Source organism: Eumetopias jubatus, unplaced genomic scaffold (assembly GCF_037043125.1).
Source record: "Eumetopias jubatus isolate StellerSeaLion01/CBP00866 unplaced genomic scaffold, mEumJub1_p1.0 scaffold_8, whole genome shotgun sequence".
Lineage (NCBI taxonomy): Eukaryota > Metazoa > Chordata > Mammalia > Carnivora > Otariidae > Eumetopias > Eumetopias jubatus.
Genome location: NW_028274814.1, coordinates 104,550,964 through 104,569,205, shown reverse-complemented (window position 1 = coordinate 104,569,205; position 18,242 = coordinate 104,550,964). Strand labels below are relative to the sequence as shown.

The following is an 18,242-nucleotide window of genomic DNA, read 5'->3' as shown; positions in this document are numbered from 1 at the left end:
AATACAGAATGTATCAAAATTCATTTATCTTTCTTCACTAAATCTACTCTGTCATTATTGTTAATCATTATTTGTCCACACACCCAGGAATGAAACCTCAGACCTTTTTGATTCATTATTTCCCTCCATCAATTCCAAGCTTGTTTGCTCATATTATATTTGATCATCTATTATTATTATGAAATGTGTCCCATTATTTTTGCAGTATGGTAGTTTTATAGGCAATGTCAGCAACTCGACCTTGATTCTATTTTCTCTCCTTTTCCTACCCTACTTGCCCCCTTCCCCACCTGCCACACCTTTATTCATTCCTCAAGTCCCACAACCAATTTAACCCGCTCTGTGAAGTCTCCATTGTATTGTATGCCCCTCATAACAGGAATTTTAATTACTTTGCTAGTTTAGAATATAATTCCAAAAAAACTGCATAGCTCACATTCTATAATTAGGTGTTTATATTCTGGTATCTCCCACAAGAGTGTGAGTTACTTATGTTTTGCATTCTTTTTTGGTGAACAGAAACAATAAATATTTGTTATTTTGAAAAAAATAAAGGGAACAATGAACAAAGGACTACAAAATGCATGAATTTCTGGTAGTATCATCCAGGGTGATGTCTGTACCCATATATCTTTAAGATTGTCAAGTTTTGCTTAACTTGAGTCTTTTAGGAAAAAAGTTTTATGTCCCTGTGACTAGGATTTAGCAAAGACCAGGCTACAGCATAAGTCCTAAATTCAATGACATGTGTTCTTCCCTGGCCTAGGATCCAATCATTCTTGAAGGTAGATAATTATATATCTATGAAATGAGCTGCAGATAAGCTCTATAAAGACAATGACCACATTAGACTTGTTCTAGGTATCCAGCACCTAGCACAATGCTGGCATGTTGGATGTATTTAAAACTATGTGTCGAATGAATAAAGGAAAGAAGGACCTAAATGACAGCCTCGTTCCAAGAACCCAGGGAAACTACAGAGTACTACAATCTATTTGAATTCTTGTTATCTTTGACCCAAAAGGTTTGGATGAGCATGTATTTCAACTTGGGAAATTTTATTTGCTACTTGGTGGTTTTTCCTTTCTCATAGCACACCACTGTCTGCTGGCTCTAGCCAGGTCTTAACTATTTGAGAAGCTATCATCTCTGTGACTCAAATCCCCTTTATTCAAAATGAAGATAATATATTTACAGTAAAATGTTAGATAAGATAAGGTAAAGCTATGGAGAGGCTACTGTGTAACTGATATAAAGTAAGCAATTACCAGGTTAGTCATTCTTCTCTCTTTCCCTTGCTTATTTTTAAACTCAATAAGAATATTAAGAAAATGAGGTTATAAATCATTTTTAAAAATATTTTATTTTCCCTTCCTTTAAGGTCAAATTTCAAAGAAAACTATTTTCATTAATAAGGTGTCTTTGATAGAACAGAGCGTTATCATTTTGTGATTTGCTTTTAATACATACTCCTAGAGCATTTGACATGTGTGTTGATTACTTTTGGCTAATTACAAACCAAGTCTTCACAAATATGCTCTAAAAAGGAACATAAACAGAAGACTGAATGGGAGTACAAATGCACCAATAATCCCTTAAATTTTCTTTTAATCATGACAGGTCTTTTGAGATAGAAGCACTTCCATTTTAGAAATAACATAAAGACATAATAAAATTATAAACATTAAACAAAAGGTAGGTAGAGACATCAAGGAAGGGGGAGAATTCACCATAAATGACCTGACTCAATGCATTAGATGCCACAAGAAGAGAGTGGTCATCAGGCCCAGTAAAATCCAAGCCGGGCACTCACAAGGTTTTCCCAATCCTAATCCTAGCTAACAACTCTGCATTATTTACATTGTTAAGCACCTTGTTTAAGGTGAAAGGCTTGACTCTCATGTTTGGGTTTCCTTCAGTCTGGACAGCTACTCCAGTCTGGTGCTTTCGGTGGCCTCTTGTTTAAATGTTTGGATTCCCCAGGATTCAATCCTCAGGTTAGTTCTTACAGAAGAGGTTCTTAGGCTACATGTCCCATATTTAATCTCATCCCTTCCTATCATTTCAGCTATCATCTAAATACCAACGCTTCCTAAATCGGCAAATTCAGATCTCCTCTCCTAAGCTCCAGATCTATATATAATAGCGCTAAGGGAGTATCTTCATCTGAAGAGTCTCGGGCATCTCAAACTCAGTGCATCTAATACTGAATTGATTCCTTTCCTTTACAAATCTATTTGTCCTCACAATTTTCCAAATCCTATATCTGAAAGTCATCCTCGATTATTCCTTTCACTCACCATCCACTGATTTTTTCCCACCAAATTATGTAGATGTAAATTTTTTTCCATTCCATTCCCTCACTACATTTTCTCTGTCCTTATCTTTTCTTGTCCAGTTATTCTTATAGTGTCCCGTCCCCAAAATTTGCACTAAGACTGCTCTATCCTCTGCAATGCAACCAAGATGATCCTATAAAATAGAAGTCTATATCCCAACACTGCTTTAATTCCTCAATTGACACCCCACTGGCCTTATCATAAAACTCAAATTTCATTACATGTTAGACAGTTGGCCTTCTAATCTAGCTTCTCTCAGCACTTTTCCTGAATGCTTTGACCAAGGATTCCTGAACTACTTGCTTTTTCTTGAATGAATCTTACTTTTTACACTCTTAGTACTATTTCTTTCTCATGGTCTGCTTCAGGTGTTTTTCACAATTAAGCTCCGATGTTACCTTATTTGGGAGCTATTTCTTCTAATGCCTTCTCCCTTCACCTTTTGTTATTATGAGGCTTAATTTCTCACTGTATTATTATTATTGTTTTTAAATATGAAATGCTTCATGAATTTGAGTGTCATCCTTGTGCAGGGGCCATGCTAATCTTCTATGTATCATTCCAATTTTAGTATATATGCTGCTGAAGTAAGTACTTTTTCACTGTATTTTAAACCAGTGTATTATTATCAATTTAACCACTTGTTTACATAGATTATTTATACCCTGGGGATAAATATGACAATCATGCCAATAATACTTTACTTACATTTATTGAGCCTTACTTACATTTACTGAGCCTTACTCAGGCAATGTTTAAAGTTCTTTATGCATATTTTCTAATTTAGTCTTCACAAAATTTCTGTACCCTGGGTACTATTATTAATCTTTACTTTACAGATGTGGATAATGAAACACACATAGGTTAAATAAGTTGCCTGAGGTCTAACAGAGCTAGGGTTAAAATTCAAATACTCTGGTTCCCAAAATGTGTATTCTTAATCACTCTCTACACCGTCTTTTGCATAAAGTAAGATACACCTTACTGATTTGACATCGATCAGATAGAATGTTGGTCCAGTAATGGTAGCAGGTTCACTCCAGCTGATGTTGATGCTAAAAGGTGATGTTGCTACTACATACACATTTTCAGGAGGACCATCTGGAGCTGTGAAAATAGAAAATCAATTACCCTGGGATATTTGAGTCAGTCTTTGCTACAGTACAATAATAGAAAAGGCCATGAGAAAAGGATAGTGATAATGCATTAATTATACATTAATTTATAGTTCACAGCATGCTAAAGGCATTGGCAAATCAAAAGATGTAATTCCTTTCAAAATAATTACTACATACAAGAAACTTCTACATGAGAAATTAATAATCATAAATGTATGATTTTTAAATGCAATATTTTGAAACTATTACTGTTGCAAAATAAATCTTTTTTAGTAAATGCTTTTATTTAAAAATAGATTGTCTAATAATGTTGTTTTAGGAAGACCTATAGAAACATGTTTGACTACAAAAAAAGTGAAACTGGAACAAGGGAATTATATTTAAAATTGGGTTGCTTTTATTGTTTTCACAGAGGGAGTAACACAGGAAATGGGTTATACAACTGATATCACAAATTTAAACGTTGCCTGAATTCATTATGATTCCACACAACTTCTTTAATTTGTCCTATTTTTATTACTGTTGTTTTTTTTTATCAAGGGTGCAAAACAAGAGATAATATTTTAGGGAACTGACTGCTGAAAACCCTTATGTAAATTTTCAATTTGTGAAACTGCTAGGAACTAGAAGAGTTTTTAGTATGTTAAGAAGATTTAGTCACCGTTGATTTGACATACATTGAACTAGGAACACTGTTATGCATATCTCTGTCCTCCTATGGCCTCTAGTCAATTCTAGGGGCATTAAATACTGGGAGATAAGAATTTTCCAGTTTTTCTAATTTTTAAATCCACATGAGGAAACACTGCTGAACAAATATTATTCCACAGATCCTGAGAAGGTATAAAGAAAAAGATTATTAAAATATTCCTTTCCTCAAATAATTTATAAGAGCAACAAATTGTACTAGCTTGGTCAAACAAAATTTCTGGACCTCAGCTTCCTCCTCATATGCATATATCATAGTGTTTTAAAAGAATCATGAATTCAAAACATGTGAAAGTGGCCAGTTAGTTTACTATTTGGCCCATCATTGTCAATTAGTACAGTACAATTAGTACAGTATATTACAAGAAAAGGCTAAGTTAAGGTAAGGAGTAATTAGAAATACAAAGAATCTACTGTGAGTGGGCAAAGGGCAAAGTGGTGAATACAGATGGGGCAGGGAGTCTAGGTAAAGTTGCACAGAGTAGATGGGAATTGAATAGGCTTTGAAAGATGAGAAGGATTTCAATAATCGGAGGAGTAGGGTTAGGGGCACTTCTTTGCTAAGAGGATCTCAAGCAAAACCACAAAGACACAAACAGCAGGGTCCACAGACAGATAGAATTTTATCACTGTAGAAATGTTTTCCTTGGTAATCTTATGTTTATTATTTTATACATTCAAAAATATTGTCCTAGGAAGGAGTCCACACACTTCATCAGACTGCCAAAGGAATCCATGGTACAAAAAAGATTCAGAATCCCTAAATTCAAGGAATACAGATATCACAAAGAGACCCATGTTCATATGGTAAGGAACACGCCTCAAATGGGCTTTGGGAACTAAGTTAGGTTATTATGCTAAAGTGTTTGAAGCTTATTCTTTAAATAATAGAATGCCACTGCAGGTTTTTGAAAAAGGAATTATTTTTCTAAGTATTTAGGAAGAAAACTCCAGTAGTTACAGAATAGGTAAGTGCTCTGAAGCATTGAGTCCAGGGAGGCTATTTCCAAAAAACCAGTTAAGATATGATGAGATCCTAAATTAGATTAGTGACACTAGGATTGGATAGGAGGAGATGAATCCTAGAGTCATTTAGAAAATTTAATTAAAAAAAAAATCTTGAGGCTGATTATATGTGGGTAAAAACTGACACAGAGGATGTAGCAAAAGCTAATTCATGTGTTAACATGAAGAGAATGTTGATAGAATTCATACCAACAGCATATTCAGGAGCAGATACTGATTTTAGTATGGTTAAGACTTTGAAAGGAGATAATTTTGGATTTGTGCTTATTGAGTCTGAGACACAAGAATTGAGAAAGTCTACCTGATAATTTGAAAGATAAACCTAGAACTAGGAAGACAGGGCCAGGATGGGAAAGAATTTTTTAAAAATTTCCGATGATGCTTTACAAATCGAGGTAGCATAAATACAGTAAGCGTATCTGGTTCAAGTGAGTCACACGATATGAAGAGAGCCAAAGGTTTATTTCAGTACCAGATAGTTATTTAAAATGTTAATAGTAGTGATAATTTTTAAACTATGAATGTGTTATTGGCACTTAGAGTACGTTTCCAAGAGAGATGTTATGTGTGGAATTTAGGTCCTCAACTCAGCCCTTAAAAATATATTTTAATAGTAGTATTAAAATATATATTAAACTATTTAAAATATTAAAATATTTTAAAACAATATTCAGATGTAACAGAGGAATCTAGCAATTGTGTATAAGGAAGTTTCTGTGGGAAAATGCCTTCGAGATGTCAAACATATCTTTCCTATGCATACCTTTTCTGACCCTTGTGCAATACTCTGGACATTGACTCAGAGATCTAGTCAGTATGGCCCAGGAAGGCATTCAGGAGAGAGAGTGAAGAGGGGATACTTTAGGATTCAGAGGTTTGATGAACTGAGAAGTGCTAATAATGACAGAATTGGGTACATGATTTCTCTGGTAACTAATGTGGAGAGATCATGGAATCCCAGCACTTAAACACACCTGCATATCCTAACATCTTCAGTCTTTATTACTTCTAATTTTATGATCCTAGATTTATGAAAAGTGTCTCAAATTGTAGCATAATTCATTTAGGTAATTACATACAATAAATGAGAGCTATGAGAGATCTCCTGCCACCAGCATAATTAATTGCTTTTGGATGCCCTAGCAGAATAATTCACTTCATATTCAAGAGTAGCAACCCTCTTTCCTTCTCAAATTGGAGTTCCTTAGAAATGTTATGCCCACCTTAACAAGTTACAAAAAAACAAATAGTATCTCTGAATCTCTCTATGCAGAATGTTAAATGAGGAGTGGATAGGCTTCAGGACCAGGTACACCATTACTGATCACTACTGTACACTCTTCTCACAGAGAGTGTACAGTACTTCTCACTCTTCTGCTTTGAAAAATATAAGATGGTTTGTAGCTTTTAATGGCCTATCTTCTGCTGCCTTTGACTCTACAAATGGGGATGGGCTAGAAGTACAAATTTATTAAGACATCTACTGATTAATTAATAACTAATGTTTTTATCATTTAACATTAATTAATCTTTTTGCAAAACCTGCCTTCGAGCTCTGTAAGAGCCATTGTGGAAAGGAACAGTTTTCTGACAGGCCACAAATTTATATACCACTTTAAGAAAATATTTCAGGCTCCCTTTCTCTTTAGTTATACCCAAATGTTCTGTTGGCTTTCAGATGAAATTTATATGTTTATCCAATCAGCAAATATTGATTGAGAACCTTCTGTGTGACAGACACTGGGAAGACATAAAGACTATAGAAGTGATGGACATAGTTGCAGACCTATCCATATAGAGTTTCTAGAATATAACTGCTCTTCTTCACTCAACTACATGGTGGGCATTTCTGAAGTGCTGCTGGTGGGGAAGAAAACCGAAGAGATAAAGATCATAGAATCTCTATTTTAGTGGAGGGAGATAAATAATATATATTATAAAAATTTAGGTAAGTTAATACTAATATGTAAGTAAATTACATACTATGTTAGGAAGTGATATGTACCATGACAAAAAAATGAAGCAAGACATTAAGAATAGGGATGCTGATGGGAATTTCTATTTTAAATATGGCGGTCAGGGCATGCCTCTATAAGCAGGTGACATTAAAAGAAAGATTTGAGGAGGGAAAGGAGCATGTGAATGTTTGAAGGAAGAGTGTCACAGATAAGACTATGGCTAATTAAAAGGCCCTGAGGCAGGATTTTGCCTGGTCTCTTCTAGGAATAACAAGGATTCCAGTGAGGCTGAAGCCAGGTAATAATGAGAGTAAGAGAGGAAATGGGAGCCAGTTTGAGTAGGGCCTTTAAAGCCAGTGTTAGGGGCTTTGTAAGAACTGCTGTCATGAAAAAAAAACAAAACTGCTATCATGGATAAAAAGACAATGCCATAGTATATTTTCATGGACTAAAGTGGCCTCTATAGATTTTGACACTTGATCTCTAACTCATACCAGAAAGATGGGTCAAACTTAATTAGATCCAAAGAAGAAATATTATCTCCAGAATCTAATTCATATACCTCTATAAAGTATACCAATTCAATGGCTATTGGGACTAACTTTTAAACCAAACTCATTCTAGCAGGCGGGCAAGATGGTACATTATTGACAGACATCACAGACAGTTTACTGATAATTTTCTGTGACTAAGAAAGTTGACGAGATTTTTCTGTGACTATGTTGATGGTAGCCTGTCTTTGGAAGTATTTCCAAGGAAATATGTCTACATCTCCTCTGCTCTATAGTTTGGGTCTTTTGGGTCTCAAGTGAGGGCAGATCCAAAACCATTTCCCAAAGTAAACCTTGCGTAGTCTTGCAAATACGACTGTGTCTACATAGCTCAGAAAGCACTATGAAGCCTTACTTCAACTCTTGTCTTTCATAGGAAAATGTCAACCCTGCAATCATTCCTTAAATGCTAGTAATCAAGCCCTCATCAGGGAGCATCTGCTACCCCAAGCAGAGCTGAGAGAAAAATGACATTTAAAGATCATTCATGGCACACACTAATCAACTGGACTATGCAATATTTTCAGTTCTATACACTAATAAATCATTATAAGAAAAAGGCAAGGTATTTAGCCCCTCACTGAGCTGTGCTTTAATGCCATTTCTTGAACTTTTCCCAAGGACTTTTTCTTTTTTAAGAAACACTCTAAACAACATCTGCATTTTCAGTAAATTTGATGAAATTGCCTGTTTTTTTATACAAGTGTTTCCTGTGTTGAATCCTTTGTGAAAAATTTCTTAGAATGTAGTATATCAATCTGTATTCTTGAAGGATTAGAATATGACATAAGAACTCCTAAATTTGAATTAAAAAAATAAAATAAACTGATATAGGAATATGTTATAGGCATATAACTGATTCTTATTTTATCTGTATAAAGCAATTAAAGATAATCACTTAATTCACAGATAATTTAAGAGAAATATATAGAACACCAAAATGCTTGTCTATTATAAAACAGTATCTAATTATTTTAATATTGCCCAAATATTATAGAATACTTTTAAGCATAAGGTATTTTCAAATTTCTTTTAGGTAATATTCTTTTGGAAATTCTCAAAATTCCAAAAATATATAATAATATATATGAGTACTTTTTTCTCTTTTATTCCAATGTGTAGTAAACTATTACTAGAGTCATATAAGGGAGAATGCAAAAATCACAATTATAAATGTCAACCAGCAAAACCAAAGAACCTTAAAACAGTAAAGGTGTGGGGAGATGAAAATATGCCAGTTTAAAAGCTTAGTAACATATAAACATCTTTGGAAGACTTTGTTTGTCTCCCCATAAACTGTCACATTCTGATTTAGGATTGTTTGTGAAATGAATCTGGTCAGTAATGGGCCAAGATATCACTATACCCTTTCTCTTATAAATCACAGCAATTTACTCAGTAGGAATGATCTATCTTTATTCTCTCATTCCCCATAATCCAATCACTTCCTCTCATAAGCACTTTTCCCCTGGTTTTCACAATAATGCATTTTCTGTAACTAACAACCATCATTTCCTGATTATCATGCTTCTATCCTTGCACAGGAATGTGGGTCTTATGTGGGTCAGGGTCATCTTTCCCATCCATCTGTGTCCCCATGCTAAGTGTGTTAGCTGAAAGGTGAGTCTGGATAGACCATCATTTTGCCTCATACATATAAGAGTTTTAATGCCCCCAAGTCTATGCCAGTTTGATTAAGAACCATATATTTTGGTGTGTCTAATACTATACTTTCAAAATAAGCACATTCAAAGACTTATTAGTAATTTTGCCTTCTGCAGATCCCTGCAAATTTAATTTAAGGATGAAAAATGTAGAAAATATTGTATAGTTTTTTAGTGCACCATGCTATCGTGACTTTCCTAAAAGAATAAACATAACTAAATAAATGATTTGACAACAACTCACAAGACAGAAAATCTTGAGCTCTGCACACATGTGATTTAAATTGTCTGTATATCTATTTCGATTTAAGTTGAGCTTAAAGCTTATTTCAAGGGTCTACCCTTCAGGGTATTTGGGTTTCAGGATTTGGTAGAGTAGACTACCACATTCCTAGCTACTATCATCACTACATGAGGGACTCCATTCTTTCTTAGCTCATACAAGTATTAGCCCCTAGGACTGTGAGTTGGCTTTGATTCAGCACACCTGGAAGAATAAGCTTTAAGTTTTACTTGTCTCCCAGGCCTAGAGGAAATCTAATTGGCTAGGTGGTTTGAGTGGATTCCTTGCATTTTAAAGAATTCAGCTCATCAAGGGACCTGAAGTTCAGCAATTAGACTGAATATATGCATGCAGGCCAAGAGCATCCTAGGACATATCCTATTGGTTACAACACTACACTAATCAGTTATCCTTCCCTGGTGTTGAATGTTTCCCTAAAGCCCAGTGATCTCACTGCCTAATATAGGACAATATGGTTGGTGTATAAAATATTTCCTACCATTCTACAGGACCTTAATTTTGTTTTATAGTTAGATTTTCCAACAGCAAGATGGCATCACAAAGGCAAATATTTTAAGCCTAAGAATCTGTCTAATCAGACTGCTTGATGAGTACTGAGAATGATTCATGGATGCTCATAGTATTAGACCTCACTGAATGACCATTTTCTGTGATGTGTAATGAGTAATTTTCTGAGTCATTTCAGTCTGGCTTAAGTTGAAAAAAAATACAAAATACAAAAAACTCTCACTTCCAACACTAGTAATGCCAGGTAAGAATAAAAATATTCTAATATTAGTACTATTGCTTTTAGGATCAGATAATACATCTTTTTCTAGAATAGCATCATGTTTATAAAATAACTTTCTACAACAGTGGTTCTCAAAACGTGGTCTCCACACAAGCTGCATCAGTATTACCTGGGAAAGCAAATTCTAAAGTCACACCCCAGACTTAACTGAATCAGAAGCCTGGGCAGGGATTAAATTACTGCTTCTGTGAGGGTTAGGGAAGCAGTGGAGGAGGGCTTGGGAGCTGGTGGTGATAAACATGGAAATGTGCATCCAGCCAATACACACTCCACACACTGGTCTCCTCCTACCTTCCATTTATTTTAATTCTGGATAAATTATGGCAAGTTTTCTCCCTACTGTCACTCCCTCCCATTCCCAAAGTTTCCACAGTTATAATAGGCCATTGTATTCCAGAAGAACGCAGAAGCTCTGCGAAGGAACCACCTGTAATAATACAGATAAGGCCACCAGCATGTCAGACGAGGCCATCACCACAATGGAGTACCGGAGCCAAGATAAATGTCCCTATTTCATCCTTCCATTCATTGTATGTAGGTAAGGTAACTATCAGGTGTATCAGCAAAGAGAAAAGAAACTGAAAGTGTAGTTTGAAGAAAAGTGCCATCCAATCTGTTTGCAAATGGAGATTGTTGGATTACATACTCAAAGCTTGTCTAACATCTTCAGGTCTGTTTTAGTTCTGGTTGTCGAAGTTAATAATATCACATAATAATAATCCTTAAAATTTCTTTTAACTGGTTCTTAGTCCTTTTGCTGAAAAAGACATTGCATTTGTTCGTGCAAATGGGATTTCAAAATATTTTTTATATTCTGGAAAACTTGCTTAAGGTTTGGCAAAAGCTTTTTTTGGACACTAAATATTGAATTGGATACTTTAGCAAATAGTTTAATTTTAAATGTTTACTAGTATTTCCTTTAAATTACTATTTAACCTGGATAGCTTCTCTTTGTAATCCTACATAGCACCTCTCTGCTTCTTTTTTTTTAAGGTTTCATTTATTTGAGAGAGTGAGAGTGAGCAAGAGAGAGACAGAAGGAGCAGGGGGAGGGGCAAAGGGAGAGGGAGAAGCCGACTCCCCACTGAACAGGGGGCCTGATGAGGGACTTGATCCTAAGATCCTGGGATCATGACCTGAGCCAAAGGCAGATACTTAACTGACTGAGCCACCCAGGTGCCCCTCTCTGCTTCTTTTTTGTGGTACTTTCATATCACCAGGAGGTTTTGCCGAAGTCCTATTCAAGATCTAAGAGCACAGACTCTAACCTAGAAATAAATGAAGTTCATGAATGAATCAATGTGTGTAAAGTTCTTAGAATAGAACGAGCACATAACAACTTGATAAGTTTGGCTATTGTTGCCATTCTTCTTTTTTTTTTTTTTTCTGACAGAGAGAGACAGAGAGAGAGGAAACACAAGCAGGGGGAGTGGGAGAGGCAGAAGCAGGCTTCCCGCCCAGCAGGGAGCCCGATGCGGGGCTCCATCCCAGGACCCTGGGATCATGACCCAAGCCAAAGGCAGATGCTTAACCATCTGAGCCACCCAGGTGCCCCTAAAATATTTTTTAACGATTTTATTTATTTATTTGACAGAGAGAGACGCAGCGAGAAAGGGAACACAAGCAGGGGGAGTGGAAGAGGGAGAAGCAGGCTCCCCGCGGAGCAGGGAGCCCGATGTGGGGCTCAATCCCAGGACGCTGGATCATGACCCAAGCCAAAGGCAGGTGCTTAATGACTGAGCCACCAGGTGCCCCTAAAATATTTTTATTTAAACTCTGAAAACTTGTTTAATAATCTGGCAAAACCTCTTCTGAGTTAAATATATAGTTGAATGCTCTATTAAATTCTGTAATTTTATATGCTTACTGTTTTGTCATTTAAATTATGATTTCACCCAAATATCTTCTCTTTGTAATCATATTTAGCAGCCCAAATTTAGACATTGTTCTCTTTTGTTTTCTTTATGGACTATCAATCTACTATGATTCCACCTTGCTATGTAAATACATTAAATTTATTCTCTCAGTTAATCATTTAGATACTGTTAATACTTCTGAAATAGGCATGTATTATTTTCCTTTATTGTTTGAAATATTTCTCAATATATTACATGCATATTTCTTTCCTAAGTGCAGTAATCATACTTACTATGCTAATGAAAAGGAAAAATAAAAACAATATGAGCAATATAAAATAGACTGGTTTTGTGAAATAAAAGAAGCTGAACATGTTAAACATAGTAACTGGGAGAATTTTAATTTTGGCTATAACCATGTAAGTATTTGAAAGACAAATTATAGACAAAATGAAGAAAAGAATTAGTATGAACTATTTTGCAATGGAGAATTTTGGAATTGAAATACTTTCACATGAAGTCAAATGCATTCCTCAAGTCCAAATGCCATAGTCATTTAGTCTTAGATACTGAGGAGGCATGGAGGGTGGAAACATACATAACACATGATCACCTAGTTATCTCTGCTTTTTTCTTTAAGATTTATCTATTTATTTGAGCGAGAGAGAGAAGGAGAGAGAGAGAGTACACGAGTAGGAGGGGCAGAGGGAGAGGGAGAGAGAATTTCAAGCAGACTCTGTGCAGAGTGTGGAGCCCCATACGGGGCTTGATCTCAAGACCCTGAGATCATGACCTGAACCAAAACCAAGAGTCTGACACTCAACTGAGGGCACCACCCAGGCACCCCTAGTCATCTCTGCTTTTAAGGAGCTCAGAGTTCTACAAAAGAGAGAAAAAAAAATTATGAAGCAAAATGTTCAGTATTTGAGAAACAATTTTCAAGATGTGGGAGTGGAAAGAGAAACTCATAGAAGGGATTGCAAAAGAGATGTTTGGTGAGAAATATAAAGAAAAGGAAGCTTTTCTCAAAAAAAAAAAAAAAAGACAGAAAGGACAGTAAGAAAGAACAGCAAAGATTCTGGAGCACAAAAGAGAAAGAGCAAGGGGAACAGAAGCAAAATCACAGATGACCTACCTTATAGAGCATACTAAAAAGTATGATTTTTATAAACAGGAAAATAGAAAACTTAAAGATTTTAAGCAGGGGAAAAACATTGTCAGATAGGTGTATTCAAAAGCTGGGTTCAGGTAGAGAAAATGGGACAAGAAAGATCATTTAGATACCTTTGTAATAATCTAGGAAATTAATTTTAAGAGTCTGGATTGAGATGTTTAACAGAGGAAAATAAACAAATTCAAGAAGTACTTAGAAGGTAAATTCAATAGGACTCAGGTATAGACTTGGGGGTGGGGGATGGGAGACGGCTAGAAATAATTAACGATCCTAGGTGGCTGGCATGAACAATTAAATGAACAATGGTACAATGCACTCAAACAGGGAACACAAAGGCAGGCAAGGTTTGCAGTGGGGCGGGGGCAGTGGTAATATGGGGTCTGACATGTCTGTGGAAACCTAAGCAGTCATACCAGTTACTTCAACCTACAGGTCTAGTAGAGAGATGTCCTCTTGAACTACACATTTGGGAGTTTCAGGCAGCTAACTGAGAAGGCTTTCAATAGCATCTAACTCATTTCACAGAAGTACAACCATCATGTCTAGAATAAATTATAATCATTTCTTCTAGTGGCAGCAGGTTAGAGCCATTCTAAAAATGCATTGGCACTAAATGGGCTTCTTTATGTCTTGGATTATATTTTCCTATTTATTTATGGCTAACATCTCTTCTAATCTTTATATAATTGCATCTCTACCTTTGTTATGATAGCACTTATCACGTTATAAGTGCATTACACCATTTAGAATAAATTAAGGAAAATAATTGAATATATAGTAGCTCAGTAACCATTTCTTATTTTTAAAAATTGTTAAGGCATATTTTTCCCTCTATTTAGTTTTTCTTTTTAGATCATAAAGTTGCATTCCTTGGAAGCCTCTTTGATGAGGCATGTTTTGTTGAAATTTTTTTTAACCTAACAGATGTTTGGGTAGTTAAAATTCCTCATGAGTATGGTATCCCGTGGTTTTCACAACCTAAGTGTTACCCCAGGAATTTTCCTTTCTTGCTGTCTTCCAGTCCTGGTGGTCTATAGGAGATGCACATTATGAGAGTCTCATTTCATTCCATACTAATTTCACACCCACACTCTTTGAAAGTTGTACATTTCCTCAGCATTATAAGTACTTATTGTGCACCATGGAGATATTTAATAGTTTTCCATTCTACATTCCTCCCCCACACACAACTCAAATGGGTTTTGAGTATAAGGGTAATCAGAAAAAAAGAGATGAGTAAAATAATCTGCAAGACTTTAATGTCTCAAGTTAAATATTTCTGCCATTTGTAATTTTTGTGATTATGTTTGTATTTATACACACTCAGCATGAAGTAGAGAGTTTCGGCTATTACACAGATGACTTAAGGAGAAAAGCAATTCGGCTTCAATTATCTAGATCAGAGTAGGTGGGAGAAAGAAATGTTAGCTTGAGTTGGCTGAATATTGTTTCCTTTCTTCACTCTAGTTTACAGTGGTAGATTCAAATGTAGAAAGTAACCCAATTTAATTCTTTGTTTGCATTCTAACTTTGCTTCCTGGATCTTCAATTCGAATACTCTTCTTTAAGAGCTCAAAGAGAGATAATACTACATATTTTCTTATTCTACAGGCCATTTCAGAACATTTTTATAATATTTATTATTCAGACTGGGTGGTCTTTTAGAGTTATTCAATTTTTGAATTTTGAATTCAAAATTTTGAAAAAGTTGATATCAAACTAACCATGAATTTCCAGCTCCTTTCAAGAAGTTCCAGGCTTTTTGATATGAGGGCCTATTACTAAGTGCTTATGTGCAACTCGATGCCATTAGAAATGCACATATATGAAATAGTGATTTATACGAATTTATTCTGTTGTTTAGTCTTTCCCATCATTGAGAGAAATTGTTCATTTTCATTTTATCTTCTTACATCAGATTATGAAACAACATAACACTTTTTTGAATAATGACTGATATTACAAAACATTAATTTTCTTCACTCATATTACTTTTTATGTTTGTAAAATGTCTTTAATACTTTTCATCTTTAATATTCAGAATAAACACCTAATCATTACTTATTTTTTATCTTAAAAGCCTTACTGCTTATCAAGATTTTTGTTGCTGGACTATTTTATTTTATTCCTTTTTTTAAAAAATTTTATTTATTTATTGGAGAGAGAAAGAGAGCACACAAGCAGGGGCAGAGAGAGAGGGAGAAGCAGACTCCTCGCTGAACAGGGAGCCCAACATGGGGCTCAAATCCCAGGACCCCAGGATCATGACCTGAGCCGAAGGCAGATGCTTAACCAACTGAGCCACCTAATTTATTTTATTCTTGTATCAGATATTAGTTCACTATATATATTATCTGGCAATAATATGTGTAGTGTCTTTTTGTCTTTCATATCAAATGCAACCTCAGATGATCTCTCCTGAGCTTAATATAATAAATAAAACTTTTCTCTCACTGTATAATTATGAAATTCAGATATATATGTGTGTGTATATGTATATATGTGTATGAATATATGTATATATACACACACAATTCAGAAAAATGTCTTCCCCATTCCTGAGAAAAGGGGTAACCAACTCATTCTAATAACTTATACAATTTATTATTCCCATACATACAAATACTCAGATGAAAAGCGAGTAAGTTTGCAAATGCCAAGAAAAATCATATGTCTGTTGTCACAAATTTTTTTTTTTTATTTGACAGAGAGAGAGACAGCAAGAGAGGGAACACAAGCAGGGGGAGTGGGAGAGGGAGAAGCTGGCTTCCCGCGGAGCAGGGAGCCCGATGCGGGGTGGATCCTAGGACCCCGGGATCACGACCATGACCCCAGCCGAGGGCAGACACTTAATGACTGAGCCATTCAGGTGCCCCTGTTGTCACAAATTCTGAAATGTATAAACTTTTTTACTTTTCTCTCTAAATCACAGTGGTAGAAAGGCACTTTCCATGTATCCTCTGGAACTAAAATAAGAAGAATTTTTTTATTCTACTGATAAACAACAAAGTAGAAAACCAGCTCTCAAGCAGAAAGAAAAAGAGAAAGGGAAAAGCATTAGTATAAACAACCTACTTAAATATTGATAAATATCTTCATACTCAAGTATTCTCTAATGGTGAATTCAAATTGTGGCAATGAGATACCTGATCCAGGGAGAAGAAAAGTACCAGATAAAAGACAAACTAGTGCTCTGTAGAGAGGCACCTGGAAGCTGGGATGAAGAGAAGCCACGATTACTTTCTCCATTGCACCAAGAACTAACCAACCAACTAACCACCAATGACAAAGGGAGACATCCTGGTAAAACTAGGAAAATAATGCTTTAAAAAAAAAAAAAAAGCTCACACTGATTGTGAAAGTTTGCAATACTCTACCTTTATTCCTTTAAACCAAAATGAGCAAAATGGAGTAGTAGGAAATTGAAAATGACCTAATTCTAGCGAGTTGATCACAGATCTTAAAAAGGAGGTAAGGAGGAGGGGAGACCAGGTGGAAGCAATGACATTCAAAAGGAAAAATTCCTAAATTTTCAAATTAAGACTGTGAGATTCTTTGAAAACTCAGCTTTGCAGTTTCATTTAGCAGATTCTGAATTAATCATGCTAATTGTCATTTTATGCTAACTGAACATTTATCATTATGTCTAGAGTGCTTGAAGAGATGATGCATTCAGAAAATCCACTTGCTGGCTCACTGTAGGCGGTAAAAGCAGGTATTATCCAAGTGACATGATCGTAAGGCGTAGGATGGGAATCCTCAATGTTTGAATCCTCAAACATTGTGCAGGCAGAAGGTCTAGTTAACTAAAGCCTCCAAAGTAGCTGTCCACAGGCCATATCTGGGCTACTGATGTGCTTAGTTTGAACTACTAAATGATTTTAAATAATAAAAAAAAGAAAGCCAAATTGTTACAAGCAAGAAACTGAGCATTTTCACATAAAAAAAAAATCTAAATTTCCTGTTTCTCTGAAAACATCAAAAGTCCTAATGGCGTGACCTGTCTATAGGACAGTAATAAGCTTTTAGATAGCACATTCTCTGTTAATTTGTCATGGTTTCCAATTGCCTTGCATCAGCCTACTTCATTCATTATAGTACCCCTTCAGTTAACTTCCAGTTGCCTCAGGACTTTAAAGTTTATTCATTCAGTCAATGTCCCATTTTTTTAAAAGATTAAAAAAATTTTTTTTAAAGACTTTATTATCCATTTGAGAGAGAGAGGGAAAGAGCACAAGCAGGGGGAGCAGCAGAGCGAGAGGGAGAAGCATACTCCCCGCCGAGCAGGGAGCCCAATGTAGGGCTCGATCCCGGGACCCTGGGATCATAACCCGAGCCAAAGGCAGACGTTCAACCAACTGAGCCACCCAGGTACCCCATTCAGTGTCCCATTTTTAAGTCAAATCTTCATTTGTGATTGTCCAGGTTGATGCAACTGAAATCCCTATTTTCCTACATTCTTATCTCTTCGCATGTATTCTGTTTTCTAGTTAATTGGATTAGAATAGTTATTTTTTCTCAAAACCAACAGGTTCAAAATAACCATGCTTACTGACTAAACCAATCCAAATTTGATTTTTCCTTTTTTTTTTTCTTTTCTGTGTTATGGCACCATCATCCTCAGTATCACCTGAACTTGAAAACAGTTCATTCTCTCCTACCCACTTGAGTTTACTCAATCAAGTTTAACTCCCTTAGGAAATAGTAATAGAGTACCTACTCTTACCAGGCACCATTCTCTAGGCAATAAGAAA

The 18,242-nt window shown here is 35.5% G+C and overlaps 1 protein-coding gene and 1 non-coding gene across 2 annotated transcripts in view; both read right to left on the bottom strand.

Moving 5' to 3' along the window:
• PTPRQ (protein tyrosine phosphatase receptor type Q) overlaps positions 1-18,242 on the bottom strand; it is a 188,802-nt gene that overhangs the window by 65,448 nt on the left and 105,112 nt on the right. Inside the window, exon 27 of the mRNA XM_028105499.2 lies at positions 3,325-3,446. Coding sequence (XP_027961300.2) covers positions 3,325-3,446 — 122 coding nt within the window. The remainder of the gene's footprint in view (positions 1-3,324; positions 3,447-18,242) is intronic.
• On the bottom strand, positions 2,828-2,934 carry LOC114211074 (U6 spliceosomal RNA). Its single transcript, XR_003609645.1, has one exon. It is a non-coding gene; the product is annotated as a U6 spliceosomal RNA (small nuclear RNA).